A 25,941-nucleotide genomic window follows, 5' to 3' on the forward strand; every position below is an offset into this window, starting at 1 on the left:
GCATTAGCATATAAACTATAGCATGAGGATATTGAGATGTAGCTGTTAATTAAACTGTGACATAACACTTAGGAGGGATTCTAGGTTGGAGTAGCAAGTTTATTACAGGTCAAAAGAAAGGCGCATTGATTATTTTGTGTAAATTGATTTGTTTATAGTTTGCCTATTTGTCTTTAAAGCCATGTTAACATGTTGTGGTACATAATACTTTAAGTACTATAAGTTATCAATTTTCTTTTGGGAGGGGCTGAAAATGAGTAAAACTAGTTCTTATGCAGTTAAATCCACAGAGGGTGCATCTACATGTGCAATTAATGTACACAAATAAACTCTGAAGCATATTGCTCATGCCTCAGCCATCCATTCCACAGCATGTGGAGCCTTGTCAGAGCAACCAGCCTAGGGTTGTTCTGCTGGGGCTCCACGTGCTGCTGAGGGTCTGGCTGAAGCATAAGGGTGCTTCAGTGCAGGGCTAGCCAGCAGGCAGCCCCTATGCTGAAGCATCTCTGTGCCCCAGCCAGCCCCCATGCAGCACATGGAGCCCCAGGGCTGCTCCAGTGGGGCTCCATGTGCTGCAGAGTGGCTGGCTGAGGCATGAGGAGCCTCTGAGCTGAAGCACCCTCCTGCCTCATCCAGCACCTCCACTGCACATGGTGCCTGGTTAGAGTAACCCTGGGCTGACTTGCTGGGTCCCCCAGCCAGCCTCATCACCATTTACACATGCTTTTAAGCGCAATAATTTACTGCTCCACTGGATAGTACTTGTGTTTGACAGGACTATCTGATGGCACAGTAAATCAGTCTGCTGTGTCCTAATTGCCATGCACGTAGATTAGTCTACTTTGCAACAAAGCGCACATGTAGATGTGCCCAGAGTTAATGGTTGGTGGCTTAATTGTAGTTCACTGCTGGTAATATGTATAATAAATTTGATCATAGATGGAAGAACTTTCAGTACTTTGTATTATTAAAGCCCTTAACCTCATGGCTAGTTTTATTGTAATTTAGGCTTTATTGTTAGATCTCTATCTCACAACAACAGTTCGGAAACCTTCAAAATGTTCTGCTACATCAGTCCTAACCTATCATATAGTGATAACAAAATATCCCATTACTCTTGTATAATGCTGAATGACACTTTGGAGTATAGGATTAGAAAATGCTGGATATGCACGTCACCAGTGTATTCTAGGAATAATGTATCCTGCATTTATGTTGGACCAAATGCTTCTTGAAGTTCCTTTCAACCCTGTGAGGATATGATTCTATATTTTGCTAATTTTGTTTCACAATCATGGTTCCCCAGTTACCAAAATGTCTGTTCTTTCCCTCTCCTCAAGGGAATCAGGCACCAGGTTTACAGTAGGTTCTCTGATTTTGTAGAACCCAGTGTGATGTAATCCTTGAGCACAGTGAGTTAGAAAACAGTACCAGTATGAGTGATAGGTGTAGGGCGCAGACAGAAATTACATATGTTGGTAAACCAGCATCTTGAAAGTGCCCTAAAGTCACACCCAAACAGATGAGCATGGCTGCAGAGTACTTCAATTGCACAGCAAATTAATCCTCATTGTATGAGGGTTCAAATGAAGATACTCCAAAGTGGAGTACTTTCATTAATTTCTGTTGGCTTTGGCACCAGGCTGATGTAGCACAGCCCAGCCCCCAGTGCTGTCTCAGGATGGGAGGGCAAGAAGGTAGGGGAGGGAGGTCCATTCTGGGGTTTTCCCAGACAGCCTGGAGGGAGGATGGTAGGTGGAATGGAGTGCCCCTGAGGGTAAGACCTGGGAGCTGCACTTCTGTCTGTGCCCATAGGCTTTGCTGCTGCCACTTTTATGGCTTCATACAGACATTTAGTTTCTCCTGGGAGAATCGCTATTCTCCCAGGAGAAACTATGAGAACTAAGAGTGTACAGATGGTCAGGCTTTTTCTCCCAGAGTAAAAATGGTCATTCCAAGAGAAAAATAACCTGGTAACAACCATTTAAACCACTCCCAGGAGAGTTTCTTCTGGGAGAGCAAATGGCTGTACATGCTGTGGCTTCTCTCAAAAGAGAACACAGTCCTTCAGCATCTCCCCCTGCTCCCTTCTGGAAGATAGTATGTTTCTAGATGGACTCTGCTGCTCCAGAAGGAAGCAGAAAACGCCCCTTTCACATCCCCACATTGTGCTGCAGGGAAGCACAGGCTAACCATAGATGGTCAGGGTCAGGCAATCAGTGCTACCCTATGCACTGCTGCCATTTGTTACCCTGATGGCTAAGGGAGCCTGCAGAGCATACTGAGATGTGTGCACAGAAAAAGGACCCCCCTCCTCCTGCTACCCCCACTTCCTGGCTGTACAGTGTTGGCACTGCAAGCTCTCCACTCTTCAGGGCTTCAGCATTCAAAAGTCTATACACATGGCTCTGGGTAAGTTTCTCTACCAGGAGAACAAACCTGAAATGTATGTACACAACCATATTTCTGAGTTGCAGTTGCCTTCCTTCAGTCCATTGTGGGTGTGGGCATTAATTACTTTAGGAGGGAATTAATAGCTTAGATGACAGAATAACAGGTCTGGGAAGCGACTTATACTCTAACTGCCTGGTTCATTTAGAAGTTCAGTATTATATTGTGATGTTATTTCATATCTTCACAAAAAACCACAAGATTGCTCCAATTATAGTAATATTGGATTGTGTGCTGCTAATTGCGAACTCATTTTTTTTAGTTAACAAATGTTCCATATAAAAAGCTCTTATTTTCGGCCGTTGTTTTGTTATTAAAATTGGATTAGAGCAAAGTTCAAACTTGTGAAACCTTGCCAAAACCTCATGACTGTAGAATATTTGGAATTTCTGCTGCCACATTAGCTGACTACTATATCTGTTTTCTTCTGCTTTATTCTATACGTTGTGTTTCATTTGACTTTGATATGGTACTAATGAACCAATTTCACTTTATCCAGAGAAAAGAGAAGACATCTGGGAGAGACATCACTCACATTCAGTTTACTAGCTGGCCTGACCATGGTGTGCCCGAAGACCCGCATCTCCTCCTCAAACTGCGCCGCCGAGTTAATGCTTTAAGCAACTTTTTCAGTGGCCCAATAGTGATTCATTGCAGGTAGTATTACATTCTAGTCATAAATACCAACCAAAACTACCCTAAATAAGCATGTCAGAAAACATTAGAAATGATAGCTTAGGCCACAGATTGTTTTAAAGGTACCTATAGCAATCTAAATTTCAAATGTAAACATGCCATTCAGATCAACTGTAACTTTGAAAAGCAACCACTTTTCAATTTAGCTGGCTCTAAGCACCATATTTGAAAATATTCTCCTTGTTTCTTTCAAAAATGCAAGTTTAATTGAGTTCTGCATTGCAGATAAATTTATAGTAAGCCACATTGTTTTCACTTGTACTGTACATCCTGTACATTGCATTCCCTTACTTAATAAGACTGATTGCTACTATCTCCTCTCAATAACTTTGTAACATTTTACTTGTCAGTGCTGGTGTTGGACGCACTGGGACCTATATTGGCATTGATGCAATGCTGGAGGGGCTAGATGCAGAAGGCAGAGTTGATGTTTATGGCTATGTTGTAAAATTACGCCGACAGCGATGTCTCATGGTTCAAGTAGAGGTATGTTTTATTTATTGATGCCTTTCTTTGCCTAATGCTAGTTAAAACTAAGATAACCACAATTTTTTACTGCAGCTGTCTAGAGAGACATACAGTTATGAAAGAAGGTGGAGATAAAACTATTTGGGAAGTAAGGATATTCATTATTTTCCGTATTATGAGACTTCAACAAGTTTTTGTTATAATTGAATATTTTAGGCAATAAAGGCAAAAATATATATTTAGGAACCCACGGTTTGACATGCAGTTTCAATACTGTAGTTTATTCAAATGCATATATTCAGTGGGGCAAAGTTAAAATTTGAAGTTCAAAATTAGTTTTAACATTTAAAATTGTTTAGATGGGACTTTAAAAAGTTTCTGAGTTAGGAATCATAGAAAGTTAGAGTTGGAAGGGACCTCAAGAGGTCATTTTTTAATCCAATCCCCTGCTCAAAGGAGGACCATCCCCAGATAAATCATTCCAGCCAGGACTTTGTCAAGACAGGTCTTAAAACCCCCCAAGGATAGAGATTCCACCATCTCTCTAGGTAACTTGTTCAAGTGCTTCACCACCCTCCTAATGAGAGAGATTTTCCTAAGATCCAACTTAAACCTTCCTTGCTGCATCTTGAGAACATTGCTTCTTGTTCTGTCATTGGTCACCACTGAGATCAGTCTAACTTCATCCTCTTTGGAACCACCCTTCAAGTAGTTAAAATATGCTATCAGATCCCCTCTCAGTCTTCTCTTCTCCAAACTAAATAAACCCTGTTCCCTCAGCCTCTCCTCATAAGTCATATGCCCCAGCTCCCAAAGCATTTTCGTTGCTCTCCGTTGGACTCTCTCCAGCTTGGAGAAAATTGGAGGATTGTGGGCTTAACTCCAAGACAGTCAGGTGGGTGAGAAACTGGTTGCAGGATAGGACCCAGACAGTCATAGTGAATGGATCTGTGTCATCCTGGCGAGGAGTGGGCAGCGATGTCCTGTAGGGATAGGTGCTTGGTCCAGTACTTTTCAAAATCTTTATTAATGATTTGGATATGGGGGTGAAGAGCTCACTGGCCAAGTTCACAGATGACACCAAGTTATGGGGAAGTGTGTTCACGCTTCAAGATAGGCTGCAGATACAGACGTACATAGACAGGCTAGCAAGTTGGGTAGATCAGAATCTGATGAAGTTCAACATTGAAAAATGTCCACCTTGAGAAAAGCAGCCACCAACACACCTACAGGCTTGGCAGCACCAAACTGGCTAGCACCACAAATGAAAGGGACCTGGGGGTAATAATAGACCACAATATGAATAGGTGCTGGCAGTGTGATAATCAATCGCTGCATCTCCAGAAAAACCAAGGAGGTGGTTCTTCCACTCTGCTCAGCACTGGTGAGACCACAGTTGAAGTACTACATCCAGTTCTGGGCACCACAAGGTCATGGACAAGCTTGAGAGAGTCCAAAGAAGAGCCACCAGTATGATCAGAGTCTTACACGGCAAGCCACATGAGGAAAGGCTGAGGGTTATGGGAGTCTTCAGCCTGAGGAAAAGAAGGCTGAGAGATTACCTGGTAGCAGCTTACCATGACACGAGGGGAGTACATCAAGGGGTTGGTGAGCAACTGTTCACCAGGGCACCCAAGGGGAAAACCAGAAGTAATGGCCACAAAGTCCTGGAAGACCGATTCTGGCTCAACATTAGGAAAAACTTCTTCACAGTCAGGGTGTCCAGACTGTGGAATAAGCTCCCTCCAGAGTTAGTGCATTCACCTACCCTGGAAATCTTCAAGAGGAGACTAGACAGTCACCTTGCTGGGATCACCTGACCCCCAGTTATCTTTTCTGCTTGGTTCAAGGAGCTGGACCCAATGATTGTCCAAGGTCCCTTCCTGCCTTACAATCTATGAATCAATCTATGTATCCTTTCTACAGCATCACAGGGAGACCTGGGAGGCACATAGCCCCTGGATCTGTGCATGGGACAGAGGTGGGCTGCCGCTGTGAGCTGGACTCTGCACCTCACTGCTGCTGCCCTGGAGCAGCATGATGCCATGTACCTGCCTTGCATGGGGTGCAGAGTCCAGCCTGCTGCGGCAACCTGTCTCCACCCAGTGCACAGATCTGGGGGATACATGCTCTCCAGGGTGCGCACAGTGCCCCTGGACAAGCTGCCCAGGCACTGAGCATCCCATAACCCATCTCAGTTCTGGAGCTCCATTCACTCCAGCCCTTGCCCCTGCCTGTGCCCCACTCCCTGCCTCAATACAGGGGCCTCAATCTGCCCCCTCCCCCATGCCACTTCCCCACAACAGACTTACCTGCTAGGAGAGGAGGGTGCAGTGTGCATGCACACACAAAAGTGCATGCATGTGCTCAGCCCCCCCAAATAATATTTTCTCCCTCTGCTTATGCAACCAACCCATGCTTCCTCAACTTGCTTGCGAGAATACTGTGGGAGATGGTATCAATAACCTTGCTAAAGTCAAGGGATATTATGTCCACTGGTCTCCCTGCAAACACAGAGCCAGTTATCTCATCATAGGAGACAATCAGATTGGTCAGACATGACTAGCCTTTGGTGAATCCATGTGCCTTAAATGACTTGGGGCGCAGCAAAAATACTCCTCCGAGTTTTAGTTTGCTGCCCCTAGAGCCGCAGACCAAAGTACTGGACTCCATGCAGCTCAGGGGCTCTGTAGGCAGCCTGGCAGCATCCCATGAAGGCAGGCTCTGCCCAAAAAAAGTGGTGAGCCTGATCTATTCCCCCACCCCCACCCTGGAGTCTGCCTGCCTGCCTGAGCTGTGCAGGGCCTGGTGCTTCCCTCCGTGGCTGCAGTGCCCCCTGGGACTGCCTGAGCTAGGTACCTGGTGCTGCAGAGAGAAGTAACAGCCTCCCCCCCTGCAGCCCAGGGACTGCTCCACCCACTGGCAGCTCACCCTCCCCTGCCCAGTGCCAGACAGGCAGGTAAGTCAATGGGGTGTGTGCACAACACAGGGGTTTAAAGGGCCCTAAATTAAAGCAATGTTTTTAAAAACCCACCACTTCAATTTAGGGCCCCTGTTTCATCAACACACACCCCAGGATCTAAACTCTGCTGTTCTCCTTCCTTTTGTCAGGATCCTGTACTCAAAGGAGTACAAGTCCTATTAAAAGTTAATAACAGATGGGTCCTATGCTTGTTACTCTGCAGGCCTTGTTACACAGTAATTTTAGGTAGCTCTTGGAGCTCTTAACATCTGGATTGTCTGCACATACCTGAAACTAGTTTTAAGCACTTAAACTTACACCACTCCAGACTAGGATCTCTCTCTCTGATCCATTTTAGCCAGCTAATATTGTGTTACACTAATATGTGGACACTCTAGGCTACACCTTAGTATAAACACCCCACCTGCCCTTCTCCCCCACTGGCCCGCACTGCTCATCCCCTCCCCCTCAGCACCCCAAATCCTCACTCACTGCTCCCACCCCATCCCCTCACCTCACTTACTTGTGGCTGCCTACACTCTGTGTTCTGGGGGAACAGGCAAGGAAGGGTTAACCTGCCTACCCAGTGGCTGTCACAACTTAGCCCAGCCCAGTCCAGAAGGTAGCAGCATCTGGGCAGGCAGGTTAACCCTTTTCTGCCTGCTCTACTTTGACAGACAGCATGGATAGCAACAAGTAAGTGGGGTGGGAGAGAGCCCCCAAGGCCATGTGTGGGGGGCAAACAGGGGAGCCATTGAGGAAAGGGTACAGGGGGAATCTGAGAATGGGAAGTGGGGAGGAGTCTTACCTTTCAATACTGTAGGCTCCTGCTGGCCTGAAATATGACTGCTTCAAACTCGAGGTAGCACTAACATCAATCAACATTTGTGTGGCTCACAAGTATAAGGTGTAACAAAGCCCTGAGATTTTTTTGAAAATCCCTTCCTAAACTCTCAAGTTTACAACCTTACTAACATTTCATTTTATTTATTTATCATAACATATTTGATCCAAAGGACTGAACAGTGTTCCCTCACAGCTCATTTAATTAATATTGAGACATGCCACTTTGTAATAGCTATACTCAGTGGTGTAACAAGCTGAGCTGGTTCCTGGGGCAAACCCTGCTAGAGAGTGGGAGAATGAGGCATGTGGCTCAGACAGTGGGTGGGGGATCACATGGTTCTGAGAGGAGGAGGGGCAAGGGTTTTGAGAGCAGGGGTAGGCAGAGGATGGAGCAGTAGCATGGTTTCTAAGGGAGAGGGCACAGGGCATATGTTCTGAGAATGGAAAGGGCAGGGTGGGGCAGCAACTTTACCCAGCTAGGAACTTCTAAACAGTCCTCACTGAGCTGCTGTCACTGCATATGCTCTGTCCACCCCAGCTGTTTCTCTTAAAGCAACAGCAGACCTGGACTGTTTTGGAGTTCCTGGTATGGCAAGACTGGTGACACCCAGATTCTGCAGTGGTGGGGGCATGATTCTGGTGCCCCCCCTACCTGGGTGCCCATTGTGGGTTCCCCACTTGCTCACCCCCAGTTATAGTACTGGCTGTTAGGGCTGTGCAAAGCTTAAGTCTTTGATTCAATTCAGTGGAGATTTGGCCCAATTTGCTGGCTGAATCTCTGAATCTGAATCAAATCAGATAACCCTTTAATCTCTCTGAATCGAATCGAAACCCTCCAAATCAATTTGGACAGATTAAGAAAGATTCAGCAATTTGGACACCAAGACAGCTTTAAATGCTTTTTCTAGATACCTCAAGGTAGCAGGAGCTCATGAATGCTGCGATGCTAGGGCACATGGAGTGTCCCACAGAAGCATGGGGAGCTCCTTAGCACACTTGGTAGCAGACCTGGAAGTGGACCAGAAGCATTTCCGGTCCACTTCCGGGTCCGCCAGGGAGTGCGCTGGGCCATGCCCATTCAGCTTGGCAATTGGTGCCTCCTGGTTCTGGGGGGGCACCCGGGGTCCCCCTATGGCCAATTGTCAAGCTGAGGTGGCATGGAGGGGGCCCCCGTGTGCTCCCTGACAGACCTGGAAGTGGACCAGAAGTACTTCCAGTCTGGAGCAGCTCTTCACAGGCATTTCACCTGCTTGCTGCTGGAGTGGAGGAGGGTTCTGGCCAGATGCTGGCCCAAGTACTTCCAGTCCACTTCCGGACTCACTGCCAAGCAAATGGAGGCCACCCTGCATCCCCCGCACTCCTGTAGGATGCCCCATGCACCCCAGCATCGCAGCATTCATGAGCCATGATGATACCTGGAGGTATGTAGAAAAAACTTTTAAAGCTGTGTCTATATCTGAATCGCTGATTCTCCAAATCAGCATCGAATCTTCAGATTCGATTGAATTGAAGCAGGGACACTGATCCAAATCAACAAATCAAATCACTGTCCCTGATTCGGGCCAAATCTGACTCCAAATCAAATAAGGCCTGCTTCTCGTACCTCTACTGGCTGATTCTAATGCTTGTTTAATATGTCAACAATGATAACACTAAATACATAGAAATTTTATGTTGTTTTGAAATAGCTAGTCATTTGAAAATATTTTCTAACGATTGATTTCCATTTGAAACCCATGTCACCTTTAAACTGGGGAACACTAGGCGCAGTACATCTTGATTCATCAAGCACTGGTGGAATACAATCAATTTGGTGAAACAGAAGTCCCTCTCTTAGAACTGCATACTTACCTTAACAACCTAAAGAGAAGAGACCAACCCAATGAACCATCTCTGCTGGAAGCAGAATTCCAGGTAAATATACCAGCACAATCTGTTTAACTTGACTCTAGTCTGATTTGTATTAATTTAGTTTTATGGAATAATTCAAAGACTTCATTTATTTAAAATAAAATCAATGGAGCCAGGAATTTTTCAAAGTGCAAATTAGGCCCCTGAAATATTTTTATAGAGTCTCAATTGCTCTAGTTTTTTGTTTGTTTGTAAGTTGACATTGTAAGTTTGTATTTTTGAATGAAGAGTACAAATATATATTTATATGAATTACAAGTGGTAGCTTTTTTTTTGTTGTTCTCATTTTTCCTGCCTTTATTGTTCAATAGCTGAATTTTGTTTTACAAAGATTTATATGTGGAATATGACAGACACATTTATCATTTCATATGAGTTGACCAGCAGCATGTATATGATAAGTATTTAGTGTTCTGGCCTACAAACTTTTCCACATCACTTCAGAAGAAAGGCATGTGACTGAATAGAACAGCCTGTAGAATCAAGGCCATAGAATAAAGAAAAAATATTACAAAATAATTTATCTCAGAGCTATTGATTTACTTGTCACTATAATCTTATTTGAATTTATCAAGATCTGGCAATGCAAATTGCCATTACTATTCCATGTATTTAACTAGAAATATGTGCATTTGATACATGTACAGGAGAAGCACCAATGTCCTTCAGTGTCTTTTCTGTGTCATATGGACTATAACATACTTTTTTATACAGATTTTGTGAAATCTGTATGTTCTTTTTTCTCAGAGGCTGCCAACCTACAAGGGATGGCGGACACAGAACACTGGAAATCGTGGAGAAAATAGAAGTAAAAACAGGAATTCCAAAGTAATTCCATGTGAGTATTTGTAGCTATGCCTATGGTCAGTTTGTTCTAAGTAAATGAAGATTCTTTGAAAGGAATAACATAATAGGACAGTGCATTAACTTATGGATAATATGTATTTTAAATTAACTTACTACTCTCTAAAAAGTAAGTGATATGTTAAAGAGTAAACTGTTATTCATGCCTGATTTTTTTACAGCAACCAGGTTGCCATTGAAAGTGACATCTGTGCATAACTGCCCTTTTGCTTCATAGAGTTTCCTTTAAACAAAACTAATGGGAAGATCATTGGCTTTTTGTTCATGTGAAATAGAATAAAGAAATAGAGAGAATTTATTGGTGTGATGTTTTTTTCTTATGTAGATGATTTTAACCGTGTACCAATTAAACATGAAGAGGAGAAAAGCAAAGAGAGTGAACATGATTCAGATGAATCCTCTGATGAGGACAGTGAAAGTGAGGAAGCAAGCAGATACATCAATGCTTCATTCATATCTGTATGTATTTATAAGAGGGATTACACTCATCTAATGTAAAGTCACCAATAATAGCTAGGTGCTTATTTTTGCTTATGTCACAAGTAGCCATATTGGCTTCATGCATAAAGATGTAGTTGTCTGTATAAAGGACACACTTCATTTAGATATTCATTTATGGATTGTATCACAAAGATCTAATATTTGATGAAACTCCAACCTTATACGTTAGGGACAGAAGTTACACATAAACCAGTTTAAGTGAATAGAAACTGGTATAGACCCATAACAGAACAGTTCAGTGTACTTAAACCACTTTCAAAATGGTCACAACTGGTTTAAGATTAATTTGGTTGCATGTAGTATCAGACTGAGTTGATTTAGGTCAAACTGAACTTCTGTCCAAGACCCCTTCCCGGTTCAAGTTAACTCAGAAGTTAACTTGAAGTCAGAAGTTAACTCCAAGTCCCCCAGAATGCTGCAAAGCAGGGTTTGCCTCACCCCTCTGCTCCCAGCCAGCCTCGCTGGCCGAGAAGGGGGTGCGGGTGAGAAACCTGGCTCCAGACCCCAGCTGGGGTCTGCCTGGTTGGGGTGTAGCAGCCCTTCACAGGCATTTCACCCACTTGCCGCTGGAGTGGAGCAGGGGTATAGACAGATGCTGGCCCAAGTCAGCACACTGAGGCGAAGGGGAGGGAAGGAGATTTAAGCCACCTTGCCTGCCCACATGGGATTCCAGGCAAGGTCTGCCTGGCAGGGAAGAAGCAGCCCCTGATAGGTTTTCCCCACTTGCCACTAGAGCAGGGAGCAGAGTAAAAGCCTGTTAAGTGCTGCTCCACCCCTCCAAGGCAGAACCCTGCTGGGGTACTGTGGGGGCCAGGGAGGGGGTTCTGGCCCAAGTTGGGTTCTGGTTATGCCCCCACAACCCCACCTCTGATCCAGTGAGGAGCAGGGGAAAAGCCTGCTAGGGGCTGCTTCTTCCTGTGCCCCTGCACATTCTGGCTGGGATCTGTCCAGAGCAGGGTGGGTGTTTAACCCCCCACCATACTCAGCAGGCCTGCCAGGCCCTGGCCATGCCCCCTCTCCCCCAGCTCGAGTGTGAGGTGGGGGGAGGGGAAGCCTCAGAGTGCATCTCTTGCAGCTTTCCTCCAGCCTTCTGGCCACTGCAGAAGGGAAGGGAAGGAAGGCTGTAGTGCCCCCCACCTGCCCCGCAGTTTCTGGCCTGAGCTACCACTATATTTCCAGAATCAAAAGTGGATGTCTGTGCACTTGCTTATTGGTTCAATCTGTGCAGTTTAGACTAACCTGCAGAGATTGAATCAGTTCAGCCTTGAGCTTTTTGACTGTCTGTACTTAGCCATACAATCCTAGTCTGTGCAACCTCATACCGTTAACTAATTTAGCAGTAGTCAGAAATTGAACAGGCAGCATAATAAACATAATGAATGTAAATAAAGCAACTATCTTTCCTTGTTTTGTTTTTTTTAATCTGAAGTTCAGATAAATTATAGTCCAGTCTATACTTTTGCCAGCAAGAATATGAATAGACATCTGTGTGAATTTCTGGCACAGATTGGTAGTTACAAGTATTAATATTTTTTTCAGTGAATCATGAACAGGGTTATTCATAAATACAGCAATGTATTAGTGAAAATCAGGCTTTTAGTATTACATTCACATCTGATTTTATAGTTACATTAATAGAGATCATTATAACATTCCACAGGGAATGGATTTGTATGAGTTCTTTAGGTTATAACATTGTATATTCACTCATAATTTTCTGCTTACTGTCAATACAGCCAGCTCAGTTATGCTGTACAAAGGTTTACTAGATATCAGGTTGTAACAACAGATGTGGAAAAGGAAATGCTCTTTTTTAAATCCCTTACCCCATGCTCCACAAACCTTGAAGGCCTAAACTTTCTCCCATTACAGTGCAAATGTATCCCATTGTTGCATATAAAAACATGGAGAAACACTGGAGAAAATACTGGGAGTTAGGAGAAGTCAGTCATGTACTTCCACTGTTTTTTCCCTTTCAGATTATGGACCATTGGAATAGTGAGTTTTGTGATGTCCTTATCCTTAAGAACCTGGACTGTGACCTCAATAAATAGCCTTTAGATGGCTATGACTTCTTTAGACATAGGGACATTGTTAGCTGTGAAGTTAATGTTGTTAGTCTGAAGCCAAGTAAACGTGACATGACAAACAGTCATAAAGTCAAGTAGATATGACAAATGCCTTTTCAAGTGAATTAGTCTAAAGAAAAAAAATGTTAAATTTGACTTTTCTAGGGTTACTGGGGTCCAAGAGCAATGATTGCAACCCAAGCACCAATGCAGGAAACAATCAATGACTTTTGGCAAATGGTCTTCCAAAGAAAAGTCAAAGTCATCGTTATGTTGACAGAGCTGAAAGAAGGAGATCAGGTTAGTATAATCTTCTGCAATGTAAAATCACAGAATTCCAGTTTCTGAATAGCATCAGAAAACTTTTCAAACCAAAAAAGTATGTATCTCAATTTATGCTTTTGGCTTTTGTAATAAGAATCATTACACCTTTATATTTTGAATCATGTTGAAATAACTTTTGATGAAAAAGTAAGCATTCGTTTACCATGCATTTTATAATAAAACTGACATCTCCAAATATTTTAAAGTACATTGACCCCATACATTAATTTAGAAAAAAAGGTCAAAAACTTGAAAAGGAAGGACTAATTTGTACTTTTATCCTTTCTAGGAACTCTGTGCACGGTACTGGGGAGAACAAAAACAAACATATGATGGTATAGATGTTGAAATGAAAGATATCAGCCAGTCTTCTAGCTACACCATCCGTGTGTTTGATGTCACACAGGTGAAGGTAATAAATAAAATGCGACAGATGAGTGTTTTACATTTGCTTTTTCAATTTTAAACTTAGCCATGCATAAAGGAGCAGCCAAAAGATGAGAAAAATGCTTGTGTTATGAAGTTTTTATAGCTAATTTTATTAGTTCCTTACTCTAATTTTTAAATATTTTAAAATTAAGACTTTGCTACTCAGCAGTGATTTAAAAGCTATGTCAAACATAAGTAAAACAAGGTCTAGAGACCCCTCTAGGTGGTCAGCTTCCTCTGTTTCCATCTTCTTCCTGGGGATGGTAATTTACTGTTGTCTCAGAACATCAGCAAACTCTTCTGTACTATAAACTGGCTGAACAAAGTCTCCACCTGCTAAGAGAGTTGAAATGAGTACACAGTACCTAATCACTCTTGTATACTTAGGCCAAATGCCTGGGTGCTCACCAACCTCATGTCCCTGCAAAGAAAGATCAGGTCACAATCTAGCCCTATGTGATCACCTTTTTTTGTTTTTTAGTACCTGTAGAGTGAACACAATACATGGTATTATCCTGTGATTTCATTACACATTTATCTGTGTTGCAGAGGAAAGAAACTCAAACAGTGTATCATTATCAGTACCATAACTGGAATGGCATGAATGTTCCAGAAAACCCCAAGGACTTGATCTCCATGGCTCTAAACCTCAGAAAAAAGCTCCCAGATAAGCCTGTCACTGAGGACAACAGATACAGCCGGAGTGTTCCAATTGTTATTCATTGCCGGTAGGTGTGGACTCTGCAGATATTTTAACATATTTCTAGGCTTTATTATTAGGTCTGTGCAAAGCTTTGGGTGCTGATTTGATTTGGAGGAGATTTGGACTGATTTGGTGGCTGAATCTCCAAACCGGGATTGAATCAGGGGACCAATTAAAAGGTCTGAATTGATTTGAAGCTCTCCGAATCAATTCAGAAAAGGTTCAGAGAGCTTTGGCGATTGGGGCAGTCCACACTGGCTGTGGCAGGGAGCTGGATCCAGACTCCTTGCTGGTAAGTAAGGGGCAGGGGACAGGATCCTGGAGGAGGGGTAAGGGAACCCCATGGGGGGACCCCTGCCAGGCCATCCCCTGCCTGCTCCCCCAGGCTTCCTGAGTGCTCCCCCCCCCCCCCGACTGCTCCTGGTTGTTTAAAAAAAAGCCCCTACTCACTGTCTGCTGGAAGGTGGGGTGGCAATCCTCACTGCCCCACACTGCATGGAAGACTCTGCCATGTGCCCCCCACGCAGCATGGGACAGTGGGGGGGGCAGCACGGCTTGCCCCCCCTGCCTGGCAGCAGCTGGTGAGTGGGGGCTTTTTTTCCCCCAAAGAGCAAGGAGCTGGGGCTGGGCAGGGCTGGGAGAGCGGGAGTGGGTAGGGCCTGTGTGATCTGAAGATTCGGCTAATTCGGCAGCAGCGGAATCTCTGAATCAGATTCAGAGAAATCGATTCAGGGGAGTGATTCAAATCACCAAATTGAATCACTTTCCACCAAATTGGCTGAATCTGAATCCAAAGTGAATACTAGCTGCTTCACACAGGCCTGTTAGTTATGTTTGGTAATCACAGTTGCATAATTCTCACCTTGGGCCCAAAGATTTCTTAAAGCCTAAAGACTAAATTCATCCTACAGGCCCTGCCAGCTTTCAGAGGCACATCACAGCAGCTCTGTGCTCTGGGCAATGATGGTGCAGCCACCATTACAACAGTGCCTATTTTTGTATTGGCCCCTCCCCGTTACAGATAGCACACTAGGCTGCTACCCTGCTCACTCCTGTCTCAGTTGTGCTCCGGTCAGCTTTTCTTAGCAGATGCTTCCAGTGACAGAAATTTGAACTGCATATTATGCTGCATAGGAAAGTAACTGTAATCTCCCATCTGCTGAGGTGGCAATAATGGCTGAAGGCCAATACTATTCAATGAGTAGATGTTGCTGGCAGGTGACCAAGAAAGATGTCAGGTCACTCCAAAGTCCTAGGAGGCTTCTAGTAGATTTTAATGTTGTATCTTCCTCTCCTCCCAGCCAACCTCTCACATGTGGAAGAAGTCTATCATTGTTCTTTTCTCTTTTTGGCACAGGGGCCGAGTTTCTTCAGGGAGATGAATATTTCACTAAACTTAGCATAGGGATGAGTATCTGGATTTGCTTCTCATGCTGGCTGTTACATTTGTCACATGGCTAGGTGTTGACTATGTTTTGTATTCCATGAGTGGACAATGTTGTTGAGTACCAACACCAGAGTCAGCATGCATCTTCAGAGCAAGCTGTATGGGGGTGGTGCATACTCCCTTGTAAAGATAGTCAGTAATTCAAGGTACAAGAGCCAGTTGTGAAAAACTGTGTTCTGCTGACATTCTAAAGATGTTGTGGATTACCATAAATTCGTTCCCACAAGAAATTTCAGCAACAATAATGTTTAAACAGTTTTTTTCAAAAGTCTTAAACTTAATAACTAGTCACAGACTGTACTGATTTTACATTCCAGTAAGGTGTACTGTGCCCTGTTAGAGCATACCAGTTATGGGGCTCAGCAGAGCCCAGCCCTAGCCATCTTCCAGAAGCTCTGTAAGACCTTATTTGAGCAGATATTTAGTAAGCAAGGCTAAACTGGCATATTATTTAGGGATAATTTTTTGATACCTTATCTTAATACTCTACATGGTTTTATAAGCTATTTTTCCTCTTATCGTAAGCCACCTGCCCAGGGCAGGGGCTCAGACTTGATGATCTACTTAGGTCCCTTCCGACCCTACATCTATGAATCTATAAACCTGTAGTCTTTGTTGGGAAGGCCATCATATAAATAAATAAAACACATCTTCTACTTCTAGTGATGGATCCCAACAGACGGGCATGTTTTGCGCTTTGTTGACTCTTGTGGAAAGTGCAGAAATAGAAGAGGTAATAGATGTCTTCCAAGTTGTGAAATCTCTTCGGCGTTCCAGGCTGGGAATGGTCACCAGTTTTGTAAGTAAATCCTATTAACTGGACAACATAATAAGTTGCTTTTAGTCTTGAATGCTTTAATAACCTCTGGCACTGATTCTATGTGGGGAATGTTAATTATAATTAGCCCATACCTAATTATTCATCAGCAATTGGAAATTGGCTGTTGTTGTTTAGAAGAAACTAATTAGCAAAATATCCACAGATATTGTAGTGTCATAAACTTATAACTGAAAAGGGTAACAGTAGATGTTATAAACCACTAGATATTTAGGGTGGCATTTTCACAGCTTCCTAATGGAGTTAGGTGCCCAACATCCATTGAATCTCAGAGAAAATCTGATAGCTACCTTTTTAGCCAGGTTAAGATATCCACTTTTTGCTTTATAAGCAGCATTTTTATTAGCATGCTGAATGTATTAAATTCTTCAGCAGTCCATCTTCATTTTCTAACTCTAGTATAGATTATTAGAGAACAGAATCATAGCTATCACAGTGTACTTCGTGTACCATCTTGATTCTTTTTTAAACAGATTTTTTATAATTTATTTTATGTGTCAAGAGGGATAGATTTGGTGGCTCTTCCTCGGAAATGAGACTATTTTAGATCAAAGGTTCTTAACCTTTTTAGATTCGGGGTACCCCCTAGTTTGACCCATGGCACCCTTGTTTGATCCATAACTTTTGTGAATTGAACAGTATCCCATTTCAAACAGTAAATTATGTATTTCACTGCTTACCTAGTTGCCACGAAGCTGGGCAGTGGGGGCAGGGTAATGGCCAGGTAGGGATGAACATGAGCCTGCACTTGTCTCCTCATACCTGCTTAGCTCCTCATACCTCATGGGATCCTGATTGAGAATAACTGTTCTAGGCAGTGATATTGTACCTGAACTGCCAGGAATTAGGACAGTCCACATGGCTGTGTTACCCTAAATCAGGGGGTTTCAACCTTTTTTAGTCTAAGTACCCCTGGTGGCTGGATGCTGAGCAGAGGGGCGGGGGATGGTGCATGGCCAGATGCAAGGTTGGGGGGTGGCATGCAGCTGGATATTGAGAAGCAGGGAGCACGTGACTGGATGCCGAGCAGGGTGGGGATGGCGCATGGCCAGATGCCAGAGGGGGGGCGGGGGGGATGCAGCTACATGCCGAGGAGGGAGAGTGTGGATGGATGCCGAGTGAGGTGGGGGGTATACGGTGCATGGGCAAGCAGGGATGGAGTGCCACTGCCTCCCAGGAGCAGGGCCTGGACGGGGGGGGAAGCTCACTGGGCTGGTGTGTGGCAGCAGCAGCCACCACATGTGAGCTTCCCCACCCCACAGAGGAGCGCCGCTGCCCTCGCCCCACCCTGGCCCTGCTCCTGGGAGGCAGTGGCACTCCATCCCCACCCACCTACATGTACCCCTTAGAACTGGTCCAAGTACCCCCAGGGATACGTGTACCCCCGGTTGACAACCCCGGCCCTAAATATAAATTCAGAAATAAATTCCTTTGGGCCAGCAGCCAGAGAATTTGTCTTCATTTTTCCTGAGTATTTTAGTAATATGAATGTGCACTTCATTTTCAAAACTTAGAAAAAAAATTAACTGCCTTATCACAGCTACTTGGCATTTCCTCAACATTAATAATTTATTTTTTACATTAGGAACATTACCAATTCCTGTATGATAGTGTTGCCACCATCTACCCTCCGCAGAATGGACAAGTAAAGAAAAATAGCAAACAAGAAGATAAAGTTGCATTTGACAATGAAGTAGATAAAGCAGATCAAGAAGCTAATTTGGTTGCTATTGATCTCACCTCAGTGACGCCAGAAGCTAGAAAGGATTCGGAAGCATGTGAAGATTCTAAATTTGCAGACTGCATTAAAGGAACAGAGAGTTCTACAAACGGCCCCACAACTCCAGTTTTATAATATATAAGTCATGGTACAGATTTCTATATGCAAAGGAGTTTAAAAAAACAGAATAAGAAGCAGACATTTCCTTTTTCCTCACCGTTTTTTAAAAAGATTCACCCTGGGTCCATTTTTAGGAGGTACGGTATTCAAAGAATACTTGAAAGTTGTGGCACTGTAAAAGTTTAATTTTCCTGTAGATTTATTTGCATTTTATACTTTTTCGACAAATTAACTATTTTTCATTTTTTCCAAGTTTGTACAGAATATTGATGTTTCTAATAATATTCTAGTTTTGAGCATTGGGGAGATGAGTGATGTTACTTTTTCAGTCTTATTTTTTGTTGCAAGGAAGAAAGTACAATTTATCTACAATCATAAATATGACATTTATAAAAAAAATATAAACAATAAAATTTCAGGTACTGAAAATATAAGTTGTCTTGTAGCTACTGTATCTCAGTCCAAGGCAATTTCAAATGTAAGATGACCCTGTAATAATCAGATTCCATACACAGAAAATTGATACATTTGTTATAATTTTCCATGTATAGAACCTAATTATTGGAGGGTTATTTTAAATTTGTACCCCTCCTTCCCCCCATTGCAGCTCAAAAAGCCATGACAGGAAGGCAGTAGGGGTGTCAAGGGACCTGACAACTGTTTCTGGACTCCTGTCACCTGTCCCCACACCACTTTCCTTTCTGGTCTTTGCTCCATGCCCTGGCACTCATCCCCTTACAATGCCTGTCCCACCAGGTACCTGCCCCCTTACCTGTTCCTCCATGTCTGCCCCCTATGTCTTCCCCTGCATCTGTCTCCACCCCACTCCCCATGGTGCGTGCACCCCCTGGCACGTGCACCCCTAGTACTTCCATCATCTGGCCTGACCCCCCTTTTCCTCCCCCCAAGCACATACCCTCTGGCTTTGGCCCCCACTCCAGCCCTGGGCATGGAGCACATGGTCACTGGGCATGGAGCACATGGTCACTCCAGCTCCCACCTGGCCATACAGCAGCAGTTGCATGCACTCCCCAGCTCTGTCCCCAGCTGCAGCCCTGCCCCCTACCCCAGCATTGGAGCCACCACCATTGTAACTTCTGCTAAGTGGCTAGAGAGGGGCAAGAGTCAGCATGTGCTCTGTCTTGGGCTGGCCAGAGTGGAGCCAGAGGGCAAGTGGCAGCGGGTGTGGGGAAAAGGGAGAACCAGGGGGTGAGGCACAGTAACTGCCCCTCCATCTCTGACCCCAAGCCCAAGCCTGGGTTGGGGCTGGAGTGAGAGCTGCACCAACTGCTTGCCTCCCCACCTGTATTCAAATCCAAAATAAGGGGCTTTCCCCCTCAATGTTAAATGTGGAAAAAACCTCTTATCTTGGATTAGACTAAATATGGTAATTATTTCCTTACCGTCTTCAAATTGATCTGTTGGGGAAGGAATATGAGCTTAAATTTCAAAATGTTGAGGAACTACAACCTGAATTAAAGTCACTGGGAGTTGAAGGTGCTGTGCAGAACAAACACAGTAGGTGTTGGCAAATCTGTGGGCTGGCATATGTCAGCATAGCTCCATCAAAGACAATAGAGGGTTGCCTTGGCTGAACTTCTTGCCCTGTATCTTACTAAATTTATGAGGAATGTAAGCTTTGCATTTGTCTAACTGACCTCAAGATGTCCCTGTTGCTCCACACAAACACATCTGAGACTTCCTATATCACCCTCAAAGAAAGTTCAGCATCTGAAATACTGAATGATTGCTGAAGTTCTGATAGACAGAAATGTCAACTGCTATTTGGCAACTTAAGAATCTGTTTTAAAGGCTTTTCTTATGCTTATTTTCTGTTTAAAGAGAGCAGTCCGTCAGTGTTTTTTAAATCTATTTCCTATACTCACCATTTCAAAATACTTGTACTATCTGTACTATTCTTCAAAAACATTGTAGAGTTTATTTAGTAATGTTATAATATGATGAGGATTTATATGTTATCTTTTGATAATTATATTGCTGCCTTCGTGGACTTTAGTCTGTTTTAAAGCCAGATTAAAAGGACAATTAATGAGTAAGTTGCACAGTGAAAATTATTTAAAAATATAGGCTTATATGTAAAGTTGCTTATACATTAAAGCCTGAAAGGGCTTGAGAATTAACCTGTTTTTTTGTAGATTATGTAAACTGATTGTTTTCTTATACATTAAGTAAAGGGTTTTGAATTTCCCAGCACATTCAGATGTTAGTAGAATAGCAGCATTTCTTCATTCTTCTACAGCTGTCTTCATGAAAGCAGCACAGATACTTCCAAAAGTAGGTAAATATCTTGACTCCTGTTTTCCCTCCAGTGCTCCAGTATATAGATATATATGGTCACACTGATTCAACTAAACACCTTAAAATATTTGGAAAACTATACCAATATCAGTCATTATGGGTACTTGATTAAAGGACTCATAATCTGAAAGCTCTGGAGATGTGTTTGGGTCAAAGAATTAAAGTGTGATGGGGTTACCTTAATTTTCTAGTTGATCTAGGTTAAATGCTTCACAAGTGTGCACCTGAAATCCTGTTTGAAGAGACATCAGAAAGCAAGAACAGCAGAAATTTCCCTGGCTGGAAAATTGAGTAAAAACTCCGTAGCAGGAAACTACTTGTAATTAATTAGTTTATTCCAGTCTAATAGGGGTGCAGCTGTGGATGCACAACATTTACTGCAGAGCTAATTAGCCTACTCCACAGTACATATCTTGTGTAAACACGCCCAATAACTCCCGAAGCAACAAACACCTTCTTTGAAGGTAAATAACCCTAAAGACCAAAATCTCACCTGGTATAAATCCAGGTGGCTTCACAAGTACACCAGCTAGAAATATGTCCTCTACATCCTTTACATTTTAAATTAAAATTAAATTAAAATTTTAAATTAAATTAAATAAGGGTTTGGACTGTAGAAATTCTGGAGAATTCTTGTTGGTTGATCTTTCTTCTAATGATTTAGCAATTGATTCACAGTGTATTTGCTTCAAAATTGAATAGCAGTTTTTTGATCTCATTTGTATGGATGCTGATGTAAGGACAGATTCAAAATTACTGGTATGTTAACTCTTGTGTATTTCACACCTGCAACACTACCCCAAAAAGTGCTATAATGAATTATATTAAACCATCTCTTCATTACTTTATTCCTATTTAGTATCCCTACTCTCTGCAAGCCCATACATAGAATCTGAAGTAGGCTGTTGCCTAGGAAAGCTTATGCATTTCTGAATGAGTTAATCTCTAATATAACACCCTGCCATGCCTTCTGTCAGGTTTTTAGTAAATCCTAGTGTGACAGTTTGAAGAATCTATGTACATCGAAGTAATGCTGTTTGATATTGGGCATTTCCCATATGTATCTGTGACAAACTGAAAATTTTGTATGTAGGAATTACTTGCTTCTCTGTTGTCTTTTTTCCTCCATACTAGCCCAAATCCAATGAGTAGTGACATGTGGCCAGCAGCAGAGGGTTGTTAAATTTTGATACATGTATAATCAAACCTTTTAGACAGAATTTTAACTACTGACCAAAGGAAAAGTTTTTGAATCTGGACTCTTGGAGAAATGTAATTAAGCAATGGGTCATACAGTAGAAGTCTTTGGCTGATGAAGCTGATCAAAGGGTCACCGAAAAAGGACATTAGCGATCTCTGCTCATTAGAGAGAAAGACGGAGACAAAAATTAGGTTACAGTAATGAAAAGAATCCATGTTTTGCATGGTAAGCTCTATGTATTAGAAAAGGGAAGAAGAAGGATCCTAGACTTGTCAGAGGGTTTGTCTTCAAATCAAAGAATGCTCAAGAGCAGATAGAAAACAGGCCAGGAAATGAATGTAAGGACAACTCAGTCATTCAAACCTATCTTATTAAGTGGTGCTATTTTCAAATCCACTACCTTGCTCTTCTCTGCTTAGAAAGAGGCTAATTAGCCCAAATTGCCTTCAGAACATTTGCCATTGCTTCTGGTACAGGAGATAGCATATGCGGGGCAGGCTAGCGTGTTCGACAATACCACTGCCTGGCATGGTGAGTTTGCAGTGCTGATATATCTTAATTGTTTTGCTTTGTCTAGATCTTTATATTATTTGTAATTTTTAACATAGATAATATTACATTAAAAAAAAAAACTTTGCAAGGCCTGTGCTTCAACTACCATGTATCTCAAGAGAAGCAGATACCAAATAAGAGTGCCTACAATGTTGGAGCTTTGGGGTGAGAAGGAAGTTCTTTCTTACTTAATGGAATGGTAATCACTGTTGCTGATGTCAAAGATTCCAGCAAAAAAAAAAAGGCCTAGGTCAAGCCATACTCAAAATAGATCCAGAATAGATCCAGGTTTGTAGGTAGTGCTTAGTTTGAAATTACTCATGTATAATGCACTGTAATGATATGCAAGTTCTTTTAGCGGATTGGCCAGGCTACATTTCTGAACACAGTCACTTTTGGAACTTGCTGGAAAAAAAAGTAAGTATGGCTAAGTACAAATATCCAAGAAGCCCAAGGCAGAAGTGGTCTAAATATTGAACTTTACTTGAGGGTGCTCTAGGTTAGGTCAGGGGTGAACATAGCAGATGTTTGCCCTTCAGTATGGAGGGCTCAGAACCTGCCCTCACTGTCTGAGGCCAGCAGGTAGGGGATGCTCTCGTATACCTCCCTATGTGCCCTGAGGAGTCCCCGACCTGCCAAAGGGTCATGAGCAGAGCCAAAGAAGTGAGCCACCCCTGATTGGCTGCTGGCTAGGACCCACCATGCCCCCAACCCTCTGCTATGTCACCATGGTCCCTCCCCTGAGCCCAGCTTCAGGTTTCCAGAAGAACTCCAGAGTGAGCATGAGTGCCTGTCATCATGACTTGTATATGCCTTCATGGGCCTGTCTACCTACACCCCACCATGGTGTCCTGCCATCCATGCCTAAACAAGGAGACCCAGAAGTTGTGGTGATGCCTGCTGGTTGCCTTGCCCAACTCATACTGGAGGCTACGGTGTATCATGCACACCAACCTGGACCTGGTGTGGCAATGGCTTGCCATGGCATGTGCTTTCATGTCCATGAGCCACCAGCCAGCAATCCCACAATGCCCAGCCACCGAACCTTGTGTTTGCCAAGTCTCCAGGGCTGGGCCACCAACTTTCATGTGGTTAATGAGGATGAAGCCATCCAGGACACCATGGATGCCCGGGTGCTCCAGCACCACCTTGAGACTGTCAAGTACCGGTTTGGGGTCTGTACCACCAGCATCAACTGGTGGGAGTGGATTGTCATGGGTACCTGGGACAATGAACAGTGGATCCAGACTTTCCGCATGTCCTGGGCCAGCTTCATGGATGTTGTTGCCCAGATGGCCCCCCAAACGATGTGCCAGGATGTCAGCATGTAGTGACCCCTTGCTGTGGAGAAGTAGGTGGCCATCGCTGTCACGAAGCTGGCCATCTCCAGCAGTTACCGCTACATTGCCAACCAGTTTCACATGGCCAAATCTCCATCTGGGGAGGTGTTTGGTCATTGATGACATTCTGGCCAACCATTTCATTCACCTCATCGACACCCCACATTCCCACCCTCTATTCAGCTCTGGCCACCCAGGTGGTCACCAACTGTAAGGGCTACTTCAGCATTATCCTGCAGGGCATTGTCAACCACCAGGGATGTTTCGCCCACATCTTCATTGGCTTAGGTGGGCAGCAGCTATAATGCCTGCATCTTCTGCAGTTCCCATTCCCTGAGCTGATAGAGAGTGGGTAGTATGCCCCTAGGATCTCCAGTTTCATTGTCGGTGACATAATTTCCCCCCTCCTTAGGGACCCAAAGTACCCCCTCCTGCCTTAGCTGACAAATCCCTTTGTGGGAGGTGGGCAGCTGGATTGCCAGAATTTGCACTTCACCTACTACCTAAGCAGGTGGGGCATGACAGTGAAGCATGACTTTGGCTGCCTCAAAGCATGCTGACAGACTCTCAGTGCATGCTTCAAGGTGGATGAAATGAACTTGGCAACTCATCATCTCTGTGTGCATACTCCATGATATTTGTGAGACTGGGGGGAAGTCTTCCATGAAGCCTGGGTTGAGGAGGCATGGCACACGGACTGGGCCTGGTGGCATGAGAACATGCAGTGCAGGGATGGGGGAGAGGGTGAGTCCTTGCTAATGTTGGGGGCCTTGACCCAGCACAGAAGAAGGCTGTTTAGCTCCACAGTGCTCAGGCTAACTACCTCCTCTCTCTCATGGACCAGGATCCCTCCCTGAATGAGAGGGCTTTGAGTGCCCTTGCCCTGGCACTAGGCCATGGGTCTCCTGCCTTGGGTTCCTTTGTCCCTGCATCCCAGGCAGGACAGCCCACAATGCAGGCTGCCTGGACATCTGCCCCAGGGGCACACACCAGGGTGCAGTAGCATGCAGCACAAGGAAGTGATGTGCCTCGGTTTAATAAAATGTTGCAGCTGCCAAACTTTTCATGTGTTTAATAAAAAAAACCTGTTCAACATTGCTGTGTCCTGCAAGGGAGTGCAGGGGGAGTGCAGCTCATTAGTCTGCTAGGTTAGGCTGTAGTTGGGAAAGTATTTAGCAATGGAGCCCACTAGCCCCAGCTCATCCAGTTGCCCACTATGGGGCCCAGGGGAGAGCTCTTCGGCTTCCCATGGCCCCAGTCCTGGCCTGGATGCTGCTGGGGATGGACAGCCCCTGGGCCTGGGCTGGCTGGTTCTGGGATCACAGTGCAGCGACTCCCATGCACCACACCTCCTGTCCTAGAGCCCCCACACCTCCCAGCATCTCTCAGTCAGAGTGTGGTAGGGAGTATTTCCCTTCAACCTCCATCCATGGGCCCTCCATGTGGAAGCCCCATTCCTGTCATCCCAAAGAAAAGTCCCTGGAGTGGGGCTTGCCATGCCATGGGGGGGTAGGAGGCAGCATCTTGTTCCAACACTTCTGCTTGGGAGGATTACAGGCTCTTCACAGGAGGCAGCACTTGGGCCAGTTAGGGGTGTCATAGGTGGACCCCAAGCCATCTGTGACCTTTCTGCATATCTTATTCTGGTGCTGTGACTCTCTTAGCTCTGCAGTGACATGGGTTGTCTCATCCAAAAAGTGGGTGTCCATCCGGAGACCCTGTTTCTGGGCCTTCTGTGCCTCAGCAACCTGGATAAAAGCATCCCCCAGCCTGTCCATTTCCCTCTCAATAACTTCAGTCATTCCTCTTGCCAGTCCTGCAGACCCTGGCACTAAGAGTCTGTGGCCCTGAGGTCAGAAGCTGTGAACAGAGTTTGTAACATTTCTTCCTTACTTCACTGGTGCCTCCTATACACATCTCTCATGCTTTGTATGTGTTAGGGTGACTGTCCTTGAGCCACCATCCCAGCCACTCTGAGCTGGCCTCCCATGCACAAATGCAGAGTCTGTAGACAAGGGAAACACAAAGCTGTTATGTGAGGTTGCAAATTGAGTGATAAAATAAAATATAAAGAGAAGCATTTCAGACTCTCTCATCACTTGCTTGGGCACTTGCACAGACACACAGAGGAAGCTATAATAAGTTTGCTGTCTGAACCCTTCCCCTGCTGAGGGCTGGGA

At 44.1% G+C, this 25,941-nt stretch overlaps 1 protein-coding gene across 3 annotated transcripts in view; it reads left to right on the top strand.

Moving 5' to 3' along the window:
• PTPRC (protein tyrosine phosphatase receptor type C) overlaps positions 1 to 18,651 on the top strand; it is a 140,778-nt gene extending 122,127 nt beyond the window's left edge. For all 3 annotated transcript variants that reach the window (XM_059728438.1, XM_059728439.1, XM_059728437.1), the window contains 10 exons: positions 2,951 to 3,108; positions 3,498 to 3,633; positions 9,188 to 9,337; positions 10,082 to 10,172; positions 10,524 to 10,657; positions 12,934 to 13,068; positions 13,382 to 13,504; positions 14,071 to 14,249; positions 16,335 to 16,470; positions 18,095 to 18,651. In XM_059728438.1, coding sequence (XP_059584421.1) covers positions 2,951 to 3,108; positions 3,498 to 3,633; positions 9,188 to 9,337; positions 10,082 to 10,172; positions 10,524 to 10,657; positions 12,934 to 13,068; positions 13,382 to 13,504; positions 14,071 to 14,249; positions 16,335 to 16,470; positions 18,095 to 18,364 — 1,512 coding nt within the window. In that variant the 3' untranslated portion in view covers positions 18,365 to 18,651. The remainder of the gene's footprint in view (positions 1 to 2,950; positions 3,109 to 3,497; positions 3,634 to 9,187; positions 9,338 to 10,081; positions 10,173 to 10,523; positions 10,658 to 12,933; positions 13,069 to 13,381; positions 13,505 to 14,070; positions 14,250 to 16,334; positions 16,471 to 18,094) is intronic.
• Positions 18,652 to 25,941: the final 7,290 nt, after the last annotated feature.

The sequence above is a fragment of the Alligator mississippiensis genome, chromosome 5, assembly GCF_030867095.1.
Source record: "Alligator mississippiensis isolate rAllMis1 chromosome 5, rAllMis1, whole genome shotgun sequence".
In the NCBI taxonomy this organism is placed as follows: domain Eukaryota; kingdom Metazoa; phylum Chordata; order Crocodylia; family Alligatoridae; genus Alligator; species Alligator mississippiensis.